The sequence below is a fragment of the Taudactylus pleione genome, unplaced genomic scaffold, assembly GCF_031769625.1.
Source record: "Taudactylus pleione unplaced genomic scaffold, aTauple2 ptg000214l, whole genome shotgun sequence".
Taxonomy (NCBI): domain Eukaryota; kingdom Metazoa; phylum Chordata; class Amphibia; order Anura; family Myobatrachidae; genus Taudactylus; species Taudactylus pleione.
This window is the reverse complement of record NW_028284616.1, coordinates 4383261-4400239: the sequence shown is the minus strand read 5'-3', so window position 1 is coordinate 4400239 and position 16979 is coordinate 4383261. Positions and strand designations below refer to the sequence as shown.

Sequence of the window (16979 nt, the reverse complement as noted above, 5' to 3'; positions counted from 1 at the left end):
GAATGTAACACCCACTACGTGTAATAGAGATGGCCAAGCTTAAACACAAATCAATATCTTCTCTGTATTAAAAATATGTAAAATGTGTCATATATTCTTCATATACAAAGTTTATACAATATCCTAGTCTTTAAAGTGTTAGAAACCAAATGACAATATACTATATATTGAACTATGCTCTTAATAACTTCACCTAATTAGGGATGATCTAATAGTAAAATACCCTTTTTAGGAACTGAATATTCCAATATGTATGGAGCATTCACACAGAGATATATGCAGCTCACTGATACCTTGTCAAGAGTGGATCTTCACTCGGTGTGAAGCTCATATTCAGAACAAATTGAAGTTATTAAGAGCACATTTCTTATACTGTAGCTATTGCAATTTGGTTGCTAACCCTTTAAAGAGTGAATATAAGATCAACTCTTGACTCATATTTCATATTCTTAATATTTTGAATAGATTTTTAATGGAGATATTGATTTGTGTGTAAACGTTGCTTTCACTGTTCAGAGTTATCTTGTCTTACAGAACCCTTTAAGCTAGTAACTAACCATTGGCGGTTTTGACCTAGGGACTGTAGGGCTGCAAAGACCCCTCCCCAGTAAAACCCACCACTCCCAGAAAGCCCCAGTCCATGTGCTCTGGCATCACATGGGAAGACCTTTCTTCTGCTAATAACAAGCCGGATTGTCAGTCCCAGAAGGAGGTGTTATCTCCCCCTGGGACTGCCAGTCCAGATGGCCATTAGCAGAATCGCTTCCCATGTGAAGCTGCTTTGGCTGATATAATGGGAGCATTACCTGTATTCTAGGTACTGTAGAAGCCTGGTTTCATGCACATGTGCTTTCTTCTTTTCTCTTCCCCTAGCGAGATTTTCTGCGCATGCACAACACATGTGGCCGGGCTGGCATGAGCTTCAGCTCGGGGCAACCCCCTGGACTGGAGCCAGCAAGAACTGCTGCTGCAACTAACACTTATTTTTCTCCCTAACATTAAGAGGCTGATTATGAGTTGGGAGCAAAGCACCTTGGCAAATCCAGGTTGCATTGCAAACTCAAATCTAATTGCAGTGTAAAAATAAAGCTGCCCAGCATTAATGTGCTACATGCAACAGCAGCCAGTATTTACCCTGCATACAAAAACAATAATACATACACTATAGACCCAAACCAATTGCATGTACAGACTGTGTACATTCTAGCAATGCATATAGGGCTTGATTCTTTACATATTGCGGCTGCGATTGCTCACGCAGTTCATCTGCGAAGGTATGCTAATCTCTGCAATCGCAATGCAGTCTTAGCAAAACATAAGGACGCCCACTTCCCTTTACGCACATCCGTAATACTTAGAAAGTCTGCGAAATCATCAGTAACATCGTGTAACATCAGAGCCTCACACACACTTGCACAAGGTTAGATCTTACTTAGAAATTGCTAAGCTGATCGCACGCTATTGTAGATCGAGCTGCATATGGCATCGCAGTGGATAATGTATGCACGCCCCTGTAACGACGTTCAAAAGCACTGGCACATCTGCGTTTCCCCGACCACCCTCCCCGTCACCTCCCCCAAATAGCACTTCCTGTCAAACACTCTGCGATGGATCTGCGTAGTCACTGCGAAGCATACACATGCGCAGATTGCAACAATTGTCCGATTGCGTGCGTAATAGCAATAGCGGTCTGTAATGAATCAGTCCCATAGTCTCCCAACATTCACAGACAAGGCTCCTACAGGACACCTAAGCCACTTATTGGTACAGAGTTTCCCAAACACAGTCCACAATGTATCCTAACAGTCCAGGTTTTAAGGATATTCATGTTTGAGTCAAGGTAAGTTAATTAGTACCAAAGACATTTTGATTTAACCATCTATGCTCAAGAATGAATATCTTTAGAACCTGGACTGTTAGGGTACTTTGAGGGCCGAGTTTGCAGAAGTGTATATAGGGATCAAGTTTACAGAGGATCTGAGTGTTAAAGGATGTAGGTATACTATAATATATTGCTAGAAAAATATGACTATATTAATTAAAAAACGTGAACAGATAATAATATTATTTAATGCACTAAAATTCCTCATCCTGTTTTGCTTTTTTAAGTGGTAATGTGTTAATATAAGTAAGATGCATCAAGCATGTCAAAAATAAAGGTGGCGTATGGATGTTTATCAAAAATCTGAATAAAGAAAAACTAATTTATTTCTCTTCATCATATAATAACAATTTTAGGAAATTAAAAACATCAAAGCGTAATAAAATTATTGTTTCATTTGAACCCTCTGGAATGAGAACACATAAATTATATGTATAGAAGGTTTCTCTGTTTTAGTAGTTTGTTTGTATCTCTCTTTGGTCTGTTAAGGATATATTACATGCCTCTTAAACAAAGGGATTTATTCTTCTTCTGAGCTACTATTCACATTTGTGTATGCAACAGTAAAATATGTACGAATTTCATTGCAAATTTTATTAAAACTAGTACTGTATCTATAATTTTGAACTCCACACTATGATCCCGAATATATTGTTAAAAACTAAATTATAATACCAAATGACACAAAAAAACATTGCATCTAAAAAAATCTTAAAAAACACAATATAATACACAAAATACCTACTAAGGCTAAACATCAAAAGCGTATATCATTCATTAATATCACATACATCTAATTTTAAACTTACATGTTGAATGTTACATGTTGAGAAACAATCAAAACTACAAAAATTTGCAGTAAACCATAATTATAGCCATACATGTATTATTCTGTGACTTCTTATATTAATAGGAATGTCAAATATGTATGTGAATTTTGGTGTGTATTTTATATTGTGATTCTCTCTATTATCGAAGCTACATTTGTTAATTCAATTTTCTTTTTATCAATATCACAAGAATGCAGAATCTGCCTCTCAAGTGCTAATTTCAATAAGAGGACAACAGTGTTTTTTGATGAGCCCAGGGAGTAATAAAACAACCAGAAGGTAGTTTACCATGGGATCTCTCTCATGTCACTAATACCCCTTTCAGACTTAAGCCTAAATTCCAGGGTTTTGTGCGTGAATGTGCATCAACCCAGGTCTGGCGAATGTGTGAAAGGTGCGACCCGGGTTGACAGTCACAGGTCCGCAACCCTGCTTGCTAGCAGGGTTTTTCCTGTGACTTGCAACCTGGGTCTATGACCCGGCTCAAGTGTGAAAAGTACGACCCGGGTCTTGAAGATCCGGGTCATGCCTAAAACATATTGACCAAGGACAGTGGGTCTTTGAGATCATCTTAAGTGTCCACTGAATGCCAGAAGACCCGGGTCTCTGCAAAACCCGGGTCTAGTGTTAAGGGAGATGACCCGGAAATAATCCAGGTCGTCCCCCTAAGTGTGAAAGGGGTATACGGCTTGAACCCCTGCTTTGTCTCTGGGGTCCGAACCAGGTTGAATTTATAACTGAAAGTAGAATAAGATGCCATCTATGTCCACTCCCATAGTGATGACAATAATACAGCATCTACTGGGAGTGAACAAATAACCATAGGATCATCCTATCAGACCTAGAAGTTGGAGTTCACCCAGGAGCAGAAAGCTTAGTGATCAAAATAAGGATATATCACGGAACATCATCCTCTCACAAGAGTGAACAGAGTTAATGGTGCCTTTATCATTTTGATAGATGTTGCTTTTTTAAAACTTACTGTGGGATGATCATAAAGAGAATATCTTACATTTAAGAATTTTCAAGAATTAATGTCAAGAATATTTTTATTGGTACGGTGTACTACATTACACATAGGGGCATGTAGTAATAATCGCAATTTGTCCCAGTTAAATATAATTTCTGATCTGCGCATATTGCAGCAATGATAAATGATAAACATTTGGAATTTACCAAATGACTCTTGCTGGGACACAGGCAAGTGATATCATCGCTATCACTGAACTTCCAGGTATGTATCCAGTGGCGGTCGTTGGGCTTTAGTTACTGGGGTAAAGATCTGAAAAGCTTCACATTCTGGAGCTTGGTAAATTTCACAATGTAGCAGCACCCATACAAAGCCCAGGCTGTTGCTTTTGTGATCGAAAATGGGGGATCTCACTCGTTTTTACATTGTGGGGATACTTAATATTTGACAATATCCCCAAAAACTGATTTTTAGGTGATCTCCAACAAAATTATTTTAATAAATATGACCATTACTAACCACATTGTAAACACACCAAGAAATAAAATATATTTTTGCAACTCTCTAATTTTCTTTTTTTATTCAGAAAACCTGTTAGGAAGAGCAAATTTCTTTAGCCATTTTAAGTTTAGTTTTCAATTAAGAAAATGTCTCTTAAGTTTTTAGAAAAATGTTATACTTAAAAAAATAAATTAAATATACTTTACCCAATAGTATTCCAATGGAGTTTTAAAATCTAAATCTGCACGCTGAAAAAAAGGAAAAACAGTTAACTGTTACTTTGAATCACATTATCATGGTACTAATTGTTACTTAGCTTCTAATAATTACTAATTAATAATTTTAAATTCTCTACAAATTAAGAGTTTTACTTACTAAATGAATCCTTTCCCAAAGCAGTTTTTTTATTAAATGACAAATGTCATCAAGTAAAATATCAGGGTTGTAAATTTCAATTGAAACGGCATATATGGAAACCATGAAGGTACAATATATACCAAAATGAACACATATAAGCATTGTGTATCGGCCCATTTTATATATAAAAACAAACCAAAAGTCAAAATGAAGCAATGTTTGCAGTCACTTGGTGATGCTATATATATTATGGCAAAAGGAAATGTTTTTTTATTCTTCACGTAATGAGTGGAAAAGATAAAGCTTACATAGAAAAAATGTACTAATCTGATTCTGAGGGATGACAATATGTCATAAATTTATGGTATGTGAAAGTACATTAATTAGTGCGATGAATGCACCCAACAGACTTTTTTCACATTGAATTTTGTATCCATTGCACATTTTGCTTATGATTACCAATAAAAGGCTTGCATAAGGTCAATATATGCTATAGGGCTCCAGATCATGCATTAAAAAAAAGTTAAATATACAATCTATACTAATATAATAAGAAAGTTGTGTCTGTTTGTTCCAAGTTGGCGCAAAAACGACTGAACTGATTTTCATGAAAACTTCATCATTTTGCAGTGGAAACTCCTAGAAATTAGTTACACTTTGTTTCGATCCATCAAGGTTTTGTTTTCGATCAGTCAAGGTAAAGCTGAGCAATAACAAAACATTTATTAACATTGTCAATGCAAGATATTGGTGTGGCACCATGAGCATGGTTGGTAAATAGGTGGGGGGAGAGGTCCTTTGGGCCTGCGTTCACTTGAATAGGATGGGCTAGATAGCAGTCGGTGCACAGTGGCATTGGTGTGAGTGGTGGGTGAAGGTGCTGCTGCCAACAGACTTTATAGCGCTGCTGGCCACATGGTCCACTCCCGCTTTCGGGCTCCTATGCAAAGCAATACAACTAGAACACCTCAAATTTCCAAAAATGTTGGCAGAAGAGATTTTATTGTGGGCGAAGCTGCCGGCAGCAGCTAGTATACATATTTATTATCAGTTACTTTATAGCGCTACCATATTCCGTTGCGCTTTACAATTGGGAACAAACAGTAATAAAACAAGATTGGTTAATAACAGACAGACATGGAGGCAAGAGGGCCCTGCTCGCAAGCTTACATTCTATAAGGAAATATACATATACACACACAAACACACACATAAAAACACACTGGTGAACCAAATAAAACACTGCCTAGGATTTCATGGTGACTCTTAGTCCAGGTTGAAGTAGTGCTGTTGTATAATGCAAACAAGTCATAGTGCATATCTGCCTACTCTCTCTCTCTGCTCATCATATCATATTTTATACACAAACTATGCTTTTGTTCATGGTATAGGTTTGCTAGCTCATAGACTTAAGGTGTGTACACACGGTACGATCAGTCAGCAACGATATCGCTGACTGATCGACCTGCACCTCCAGAGTGCTGGCTGATTGATATTGATCATCCAGCACACCACCAACCCACCAATGACGGCCAGCGACCCGCGATCAACGATCGGGTCCCTATAGTAACCTGGTCGATATCGACCAAGCTGGCCTGCATGCACCGTTGATGCACTCACCTAATTACACAAACTGCATTTCATCAGGTATAACAATTTTAAAGGGACAACAGTTATTTGTTTATTAAAATATTTATAATTATATATATATTTTGCAGCATTTTCAGTCATTCACATCAGTCCCTTCTCCAGTGGAGCTTACACTCTGTATTCCTGACCAGACGGAAACACATAAACACTAGGGGTTTTTTTTTGTCAGAAGCAATTACCCTACCAGTATTTTTTAGCGGTGTGGGAGAACCAAGAATACCTCACAAAGACTGATAAGAAATTGACGCCATGACTTCAGGGCTGTGAGGCAGTAATAGAAACCACTTTGCCAACCGTTTATTTAAACCAGTTGTGCATTGGCTGCTAGGCTACGATAGATGTATATAACAGTCTACAGGTAATAAGGGTTATTCACTAAGGTATTCTAACACCATAGCAACTATACAGACATGTGCTTTTTTGTCTTATGTACACTGGACAAAAGTTACTTGCTGATCATTTGCTATTATTTTAATGAAGATTTTGTACTTTTGTGTAAAGTTAATAACCCTCTGTTTCAAAATTGACAAAATTGATTTCTGATAACTTATACTGTATTGTACTGAAATACTATGCTACATTTGTACAGTTCATATTATGCAACAGTGCCCCAGTTCATATATAGTGCCACAGTGCAGAAGATCACATGATGTAACAGTGCCCCCTAGTTCATAATATGCCCAGGGCTCCCAAATCACAATATACCACATTTCCCCAGTTCACATTATGCCACAGTGCCTCAGTTCACATTACACCACAGTCCCCCCAGTTCACATTATGCCAGTTTACCAGTACACAGTGGGGGTCATTCAGACCCGGTCACAAGCGCTGAGTGCTCGCAACCGGGTCGATGTTCCCCCACTGGGCATGTGCAAGTTGGAGCCTTCTCCGACGTGCACATGCGCGAGACCCTGCTAGCAACGGGCGCTCCGTCGCTAGGGGTCTCGCGCCAAAGTGGGCGAGCTGTCGATGGTGAGTGACAGCTCACCCTGTTTGGAAGGCAGGCAGGGGGCGTGGCCAGCCAAACAGGCGTTCGCGAAGGAACGCTTGCCATTTGGGGACAGCTCCACTGACATCAGCTGTGATGTCAGTGGGGAGCTTCCTGCTCGATCAGGGCAGGAAAGTCCCTGGGGCTTGCGAGTGCCGAGACCCAACCTTAGGGTCTCGTCGCAAGCCCCGATGGTCGCGATGGTCTTAACCATCGCGACCATCACCCTGGTCAGTCGCTAGAGCTGTGGGTGGTAACCCACAGCTTAGCGATCGACCAAGAGGTGGCACTACAAGATGCAAGCGGCCACCCTCATTCAGAGCGACCGCTAGCATCTAACGACCGCCTCTGAATGAGGTCCAGTATGCCACGTGCCAGTGCCCTCATTCACCATAATTTCTTTCTTACTTACATTTTAATCCATTTCTTCTTGGTTTTTTTTTTTCTGTGTATCTTTCTTGTCTTCTCTGGCAGGCGGAGCTACTTCTCTTGACTTCACAATGCCTTGTGCACTGCAAGCAAGGACAGCAGCTGAATTCTACATGCCAGGCACAGAGGCATCACCGGGTCTGGTGACACCCAGTGCGCTCTCTGACTATCCCTGCGTACACGAAAAGGAGTGAGGCCTAAAATAAACAACCATCTAAGAGGCAAAATCATCTTGGACAATTTGGGGGTGATTCAGAGGTGGACACAGTTGCTAAATATTCCACACCTCCTAACATATATTCCAGTATGGGGACAACTAGAACAACCTATGTCTACTGAGATCACTCCATAAAAGGATGACTCCAGTCGACAACCGGCGCTAAAAAGAACCAATAAAGGTAAAATATCTAATATGTACTGTTTATGTATCTCAGTTCACAGTGCTGCAACGTCTAAATGTCAGTTGCTTTTCTGACATAAAAAATACAACCATAGAAAAAGAGAAAAAAAAGTAGACTGCGCTACTATGACTGGATACTAGCATGTGCTTGATTGATAAAATGAATAACACTTTAGCCTCTTTGAATCAATAAATATTCAACAACATTTATTAAACACACAATAAAAATATATAAAATGTAACTCTATAATGAGAGTATAAATCACAATAATAGAGTTGTTGCAACAACTCTTATAGCCATTTAAAAGTATCCGATTGTAGATCTTTTACTTAACATAGAATAGTACTTTGTTGTAAGTTCAATCAATGAGAAATAACGGGTCAAATGCTCACCATTAATCACATACACAAAATAATTATTCGGCAAAGGCTTGATGTAAATTAATTTCCAGTTGGTGTTTATAGAGCACCGGAATGTGCTTGAAATAATTATCGTTGGAAATAAAGTATTTTCAAGGTTGGATAGCCTTCAGTAATATCAAAGCCGTGACATGCCACCTGGCGATGAAATAAAGTGGCGGCTATACTGGGACTGATGTCCGCTCTGTATCACAGTCCCGGGTGTATCCCCCGTTGCCGTCAGGCAATATGCTGAACGTAGCCCTCAATGGTAACGGAGCCGTAAGTGGTCACTTGGAGGAGATGGTAGTGTAGCAGCTGTGTTGGGACTGGCGTCTGTCCTACGCCGCAGACCCAGGTCACTCCCCTGGAACGGCAAACAATGTGTAGAGTGGTGTACACCAGTACCTATGCCGCCAGCCTGATGCACTCCGATAAATGGGAACTCCCGTCTCTCCATGCCTCGTGGATAATGGTGGCAGGGACCAAAATGCTGAGTTGCTGAACACTGTTGGGGACAAGGCAGACTTGTTCACATACTTGCCTACCCCCCCACAGAATTTACTGGAAGCTCCCTATTTTTCGAGTAGCCCCCCGTATTCCTGAAAGAGTAGGCAGACCTGCCACAACCCGCCCACTTCCTAGTGAAGTGGACAGGATGGGGAGATTGTACAGGGAATTTGCGGGTCCATAGGAGGGGTGGAGCAAAAATGAAGCGAATCACATTAGCCCCGCCCCCTCATTGCGGACCCGCTAACTACGGCCTTTTCCAGTGAAGGGGGCAGGGCCTAATGATGTCTACAGTCTGACCCAGCATCTGCTCCCGGGGAGGAGAGTTGAAAAGTCGGTAAGTATGACTTGTCCATTAGAAACCAGAGACCTTATATGTTATTCGCAGTTGTTATCGATGCAAGCGGCTCACCCTAATCAGACCACATAAAAAAATAAAAAATAAATGTTTTCATAAATTTTACTTGAAATTATAAACTATAATTAATACTAAAACAACTATTAGATTGTTTGCAATGTTTAACTGCAATTAACTATCCTAATCAATCCAGGAACAGTCTGATTATTTAGATACATTATGTACTTAAATCTGGATGAAATCAAGCAAGCCATACTATCCATGCTCACTGCTAAGACTCCAGGCACATATAGTCTGTTGTCTGCTGGTACAAGCTATACATGGAGAAATTGGAATCTGAGGGAGATTTTTGCCGCAGCACAACTGCGTCTTTATGCTACTACCGATGGTATTTGTACAGAGACGTCCACCTGCTGCGGTGCTAATATGCCGCTGTGCGCATTAAGACGCACCATAGCACGCATCTGTCACACCATCGGTTGCACCATTGAACATTGCACCAGTCTTATGGAGGTGTAGATTATCCGTCTGAACATGGATACCTGTGTCAGCGCAACTGCATCTAAAGATGAAGTCACTGACTGCGATATACCGGCGTCTGGCTAGCCACCCCCCGTTAGAAATTTGATCTGTGGCTCCTGGCAGTAACCATTGGGACGCATTCACAGACTGAAACCATTGTCCGTTTGCGTGTGGCATCAACACTACGTCCACGATTGAGTCAGGCCTTAAATCTCTATCCCCTATTTGTCAGAAGCCTCGATAGTACATGGCAAAGCTGACCACTTGTCACCAGCATTATTCACAATAGTTATTCAACTACTTACATAGACTTTGTAATGTGACCCTAGGATTGTAGGTCTGAAATTTGTAGCGGGGGAGTAAAAGGTCTCCTTTAACACTGACTATATGAGTGACCCATAGGCCTCTCTTAGGTGTCTATTTATTAAGGAATTAAAAAGTAAATCCTCAGAAAATAACTGTTTTGGAGCCATTTCCCAAGGAGGTTTCAGAGATTTCTGCTGTCACTCTCTTTCCGAAGCAACCCCAGTCCCTATAGCTTTCTATAGGAACTCAAAAACTATTTACGAAGCTCTAAAAAGACTCTGCATTGCTGCAATATTCGGCAATAAGGAATGTTACTTTTGAGAATTTTGCACAAAATTTCATACATAGGTCCTTAAAAACATGTTAACTACTACTTAACTGTACAGGGGTTTTTCACAATTTCAGATCAACTTTTAAAAAGCCTATTATTTTCAGAATATACCACGCCCCCTTGTTTGCCAGCGCAGGGCTCCTCCGCGCACACTACAATCCTCCCCGCACCAGGTGTCACCACGGTAAGGGATGCCCATCACCATTCGTAATTGGTTTAGAAAGCCAGTCTGGCTTTACCCAATTTTTACTTTAGCTTTATTGCAGCATTTATCCAGCACAATTACGACTGATTACAATCATTTGCAGTAATCAAGGGATTTGAAAGTGGGGATAAGGGTGTACAAAGTCATGGGCCCAGGCCTGCCAAAGAAGCGCAGCCACACCCACAAGTCATGGGTGTATCTATAATGGGTGCAGGGGTGGCAATTCAGCACAGCCTGCAGCCATTTACAATACTTAACTCTCCTTCAATGCCACAGAAATCACCAGGAAAGTAGCGCAGATGCTATTTTCCCAAAGATCTGTGCATTCCCAGTACAGAAATCGTGAAGATCTACACATGCATATTAGGCATAGGCACAGTGCTAGAGTCTACTCATGCGCCAGGGAGAGAGAGGGGGTGGCCACAGAAACTGGACTCAGGTCATGTCCTCTATTGCCACTATATTTTGTATACCTACAGAAAAACCATGGGGAGAAACATTCTCCCCATGGTTGACTATATGTATATTGGTCTGAATATTGGAGAGTTTGGGCTGTATACATTGAACATATTACAGTATATAATAGATATTAGGCAATTGAATATGCTGGACATTTGGCTAAATATTTTGCTATAGTCACAGCACAATTGGACTTGCTACGTACAGTATTTAATTTTTGTGGTAACAACACTCTTATGTATAATAATTGTGTACTGCAGTACAACACATTATACATACTTCTGTATGTATGTTTTTTTATACTACTATTTATGTTGTCCCTATAGAATGTAAGTTTGCGAGCAGGGCCCTCTTATCGCTTTGGCTGCCTGTTATTACCAGTCTTGTTTCAGTACTGTTTGTTCCCAATCGTAAAGGCGAAACAGAATATGTTGGAACTATATAAATAAATGTTAATGAATAAAATAAATAAATAAATAAACAATAATGTATGAGGCCCTCTTCAAAATAAAAAAAAATGTTACCTACTAAAAACGTTGGACAGGTAGATTGGGATAGGACTGTTAAACAGCCAAACAAAGAAACATGTTCTGTCTTTTTACAAATGCACACAGTAATTTGTTTTAAATCTAAATTAATATTGTTTAGCGGAAAACGGAGATAAGTACTAAAGCTAAATATTTATTTTTAAACATTCTTCGTATTTGTGAAACAATAATGGAAATACTATTTTTAAAATCTACTCCAATACATTAAATACATGTTTTGTTATACCCACCCAAATGCAAACTAGGTTTAGGGGACCCCTAAAACAGTGACTGAATGACATTGGCCACACACTGACAGACTGTCACCTTTAGGAAGTAGCCTGCCTTCTATATAACTGGGAGCCTAAGACAGAGAAATCACTATTGCTCACTAGTAATATTTGCTGTGTGAGGACACTAAGGAATCCACCATGAAAGCTAGTATAACTAATTTTGCAGACAAAATATTAGATTATTAAATGGTGCCTCATCTCTGAACACTGCTATCTTTCTTACTGAAAAATGTCACGGATACTTGAAAATGACATTCAGTCTTCTAGCTGAGCAGTACACATTATCAGATGTTCTAAAGACTGAACACCTTATCAAATGCTCTGCACACTTTAGGTGTTATCTGATGTTCTGCAGACAGATGCACTATCAGATGTTCCATAGGTTACGCGCGTTAGAAAATGGTTAGTAGACTATGTGCAGTACATGATTTTTCCTGACTTTATACATGACAAAATGTCATATGTGCATGAATTAATACAGAGTAATGCACACTGAAAGTCATTTATAATTGTACAGGAGCAACTACTACTCCTGTCCCCAACCAAACACATAAGTGATGTATGCATCCACATTCCGCTACTTACATTATCATGGGGGAACAAGGAAACTGTGGAAAGAGTGCAATTGACTAAAGAGGCTACATAGGAGGAGAATAACAATTACAGTAACTTATAAATATATTCCTCTTACATTTACTAACTGTAAACCTTGAGCAGCACAAATATATTTACACAATTGATTCTAGTTTTATGGGTTTACACTCCCATGTAGATGTATGCTTCTCTCCATATTAATCCAGTCTGGTGTTTTGTAGAACCCCCCAAAAATTGAGAAATAGAGCACAATAAAACGAACCTATGGATTTCAATATATATTTATGAAAGTATCAAGACATTAAAGCTCTATTTATTTTATTGCTCAAATACAGAATATAAATGTTGTGCACTGCAACGGTATCTGGAATATAGATAGACAGTTAAAAGGTCGATAATGACTAGATAGACACCAGGGGCCAGTAAGCTCTCACATTTTTTAAACTCGGACAATGTAATAGAGTCTGAGGACATGCAAACTCGCATATTTTTAGACTCAAAAAACGCTCAAGTCCAGATGTTTTCCCATTTTGAAGATAAAGCTCGACCAATGTGAGAGTTTACTGATAAACTCTCACATTTCTAAATTCTCACCCTATTACATTTGGCCCCAGATGTTAGACTGGCAATAGGTCGACAGGGACAAAAGGTCAACAGGGACAAAAGGTCGACACACTAAAGGTCAAATGGAAGAAGGTCGACAGGTACAAAAGATCGAAATGAAAATGGTTAACACACAAATGGTCGACAGGTTTTTTAGGGTTAGAGTTAGGCACTTACCAGAGGGTTAGGGTTAGGCACTTACCCCAACGGTTAGGCACTTACCCTGATGGTTAGTGTTAGACACTTACCGGAATATTAGGTTTAGGCACCAGGAGGGATGGTTAGGGACAGGCTCCTACCCCCACGGTTAGGGTTAGGCACCAGGAGGGAGGGTTAGCCATCAAGGGAAGGGTTAGGGTGAAGATTAGGGTAAGCAAACAAAATAAAATGTGTCAACCACTTTCGAGTCAAGCTTTTGACCATGTTGGCCATTTGTACCTGACAACCTTCTTACATGCCGACCTTTAGTGTGTCGACCTATTGCCTGTCTAACATCTGAGGCCAGATGTAATAGGTTGTGATTTATGGTGCGATTATATAATAGCACCTATGCAAACTTTTTAAACATGCGAATTTTGCGCAGAGAATCACAAATGTAATAGGGTGCTTTTTTGAAAAAAAAAAACACAATTCACGTGCAACTTCTCGCGATAAAATCTGCATCTAAAGTTCCAATTTTTAGACCAACCAGAATGCAAGTTGGTGGGAATGCTGGAGCATGAAAGAAAATCACCCATTGGCACCCAAAAGGCCACTACATTATGCATCACACACCCGATATAAACCCCACACCCTCCACTTTGTCCTTTGATAGGGTGTCAGGCGTTTTGGAAGGAGAGGAGGCTGTTCTGTTGTTTTTTTGCATGGCTAGTAAGAGGAGACCAGTGGTTTAGCAGAGGATGGAGGAGCAGGAGGAGGAGGATGAGGAGAAGGAGGTCTTCATCAGGCAGGCTGTGAGTGAGCAGGAGGAGGGAAATACTACTGAGGCAGGGCTGGAGGAACAGCTGGAAAAGGAGGAGGGCAAGGAAGAGGAGGGTGAGGAGGAAGAGGAGTCACAAACTCCTTTGCTGGGAAAATCGCACAGTGGGCGCAATGTGCGCTTTTCTTATGAAGAGAACTGCCCTGTGGTGAGAGCCATGGGGCCTGTATTCCACCAGCAACTTGGTGAGCAGGTTCACCGCACTCCCCTGGCCAGGAAAAAGGCTATGTGGCTTTCTATAACTGTAGCTGTCAATGCTGTGAGTGTCTACAAACATGATTTCAAGAATGTGAAAAAGCGCTTTAATGATATTAAGAGGGTGCTCAAGCTCAAGATTTCTGACGAAATTAAGGAAGCCCGCAGGACAGGGGGTGGCCGCAGGATTCCGACTAATTATACTGCATTTGAGGAGGACCTCAAACAAGTATTATCACCAGAGATCCTACCAGGGATTCACATCCATGACACAGATTGTCCTGCAACCCAGGAACATTCTGGTGAGTACCCCTAAAGTGGAGTTACATATATCTGTATGTAACATAGTCATTCTGCTTCATGTTTGTGGTAGCCCAGGGAAGCACCGTAATCTGCTGCTGGAGTACAACACTTCCCAGCATGCTGTGACTTGTCAGACCAGAGAGACATGTGTAAACTTTAAGGGCATGCTGGGCTGTATTGTGCCACATCAGCAGGAGCCATGCTTATTACTCATACTAGTGCTCAAAGCAAACAAACAATGATTGTATGCAATAGACAGTAGCATGGAATAGTCACAACAAGATGATTGTGCAATAACATTGGACATTTTAAAAGTAATGTAAATGTTTACTAGGTACATGTAACCAACATTAGACGGGATGCGGTTAATATCCCGACGAGTGGGATGCCGACTGCCAAAATCTCGGCGCCGGATTCCCAATCACCGAAAGAACACTGGCGACAGAATCCCAACATGACTGGGGATGCCGACAAATAGACCAGGGCAAGGTAAGTATTAGCCGCGGAGGGAAGGGTTAGGTTTAGGCACCCCCGAGGGGACAGGGTTAGGCTGCGGGAGGGGGAAGGCTAGGGTTAGGCTCCACACAGGGGAGGTCAGGTTCAGGCACCACCGGGGGGAGGTTAGGGTTAGGCACTAAGGGGGGAGAGTTAGGTTTAGGCACTTACCGAGAGGGTTAGGGTAGGGAGGGTTAGTATGAGGGTTACAAAAAAGGAGGGTTAGGGGGTAAATAGGACAGGGGAACAGTAATCATCATTCCAATGTTGAGATTCCAACCTTCGGGATGCTGCTGTCAGTGTACTGACAGCCGGCATCTCGTCCTTCGGTATTTCATACCGATTCCCGTTAGACAGTTCTATTTTTTGTTGTAAGTGCATCTCAACTTAATGTTTGATGGTAGTTCACTACAAATGTCTGCTTTCTTGCAAATGATGGCTGCACATTATCAAAACATTGAACATTCAATTAACATTATTTTTTGGTCCAGCTCAACAACAGAAAAAGTAAAAAAGAAACACTCAAGTGGCCACGTCCACATCTGGATGAGGATGCACCTGGTGAGTTATTGCAAAAGGATAAAGCAAACATTAGTGTATAGGTCAGCAGCCAATCAAAAGGGTTGGGTATGAGCGGCATCCTGACAGCCAGAATCCCGACACTCATAGGGAAGACCAGTGAGTGTTTTCCTAACCCCTACCCTAACCCTCCCTCCCCGGTGCCTAACCCTAACCTCCCCCCTAGTGCCTAAACCTAACCTCCCCCTCCCCGCACCCTAATCCTAACTCTCCCTCCCTGGTGTGCCTAAGCCCACACCCTAACCTCCCCCTAACACCACGATACTCAGGGGCTGGCTGGCAACTGTTAGCCTGGGGGGCAAATGCATGTAGGCGGCCCTGGCAGAGGAGTAGCGTGTAGCCAGGGTGCCCGGAGCACGTGCGTGCTTAGGCGCCCCCTCAAGTGTTCCAGGGAGGAGGTGGGTCCATATGGAATTAATGTAAAGTAAAAATAAAGATATGGGGCAGCCCCCTGTAGTGGTGCCCATATGCAGTGCCCCCTGTGCCCCGGGAGAGGACCCCCTTATACAGGCCACCAGTAGTGATCCTCCTATGCAGTGCCCCTTATACAGTGCCCCCAGTAGTGGTCCCCCCTGTGCAGTGCCCCTTGTGCCCCCAGTAGTAAGCTTCTTATATAGTGTCCCCAGTAGTAGTCCCCCCTGTGCAGTGCCCCTTGTGCCCCCAGTAGTAAGCATCTTATATAGTGCCCCAGTAGTGGTACCCCCTATGCAGTGCCCCCAGTAGTAGTCTCCCCCTTGTAGTGCCCCCAGTAGTAGTCCCCCCCTTGTAGTGCCCACAGTAGTAGTCCCCCCCTTGTAGTGCCCCAGTAGTTCTCTCCCCCTTGTAGTGCCCCCAGTAGTAGTCCCCCCTTTGTTATTCCCCCAGTAGTAGCCTCCCCTTGTGGTGCCCCCAGTAGTAGTCCCCCCCTTGTAGTGCCCCCAGTAGTGCTCTCCCCCTTGTAGTGCCACCAGTAGTAGTCCCCCCTTGTAATACCCCCTTGTAATCCCCTCTTGTAATGCCCCCAGTAGTAGCCTCCCCTTGTTGTGCCCCCAGTAGTAATCCCCCTTGTAGTGTCCCCAGTAGTGCTCTCCCCCTTGTAGTGCCCCCAGTAGTGGTCCCCCCCTCCCACAGTACACACACACGTAATAAATAATAAAAAAACCCACTTACCTGAATCCCCGCTCCCGCCGCCGCCATCCGCTCCTCCGTTCGTCCTCCCGGGCCGGACCGCTCTGCATTATGGGAGAGACGTCATATGACGTCATGACGTCTCTCCCATTACCCACTGCAGTAGCCGGAAGATGGAGCGGCTCCTGCAGTGGGCGCAGCGGCAGT

At 42.0% G+C, this 16979-nt stretch overlaps 1 protein-coding gene across 1 annotated transcript; it reads left to right on the top strand.

Annotated features, from left to right (window-relative positions):
- Positions 1-14013: 14013 nt before the first annotated feature.
- LOC148517534 (myb-related transcription factor, partner of profilin-like) lies at positions 14014-14604 on the top strand. Its single transcript, XM_088478390.1, has one exon. It carries the CDS (start codon positions 14014-14016, stop codon positions 14602-14604), a length of 591 nt encoding a protein of 196 aa, XP_088334516.1.
- Positions 14605-16979: the final 2375 nt, after the last annotated feature.

What these genes read in the sequence shown, in the direction of transcription:
- LOC148517534 (XM_088478390.1), top strand. Translation starts at nt 14,014, where the DNA reads ATGGAGGAGCAGGAGGAGGAGGATGAGGAGAAGGAGGTCTTCATCAGG.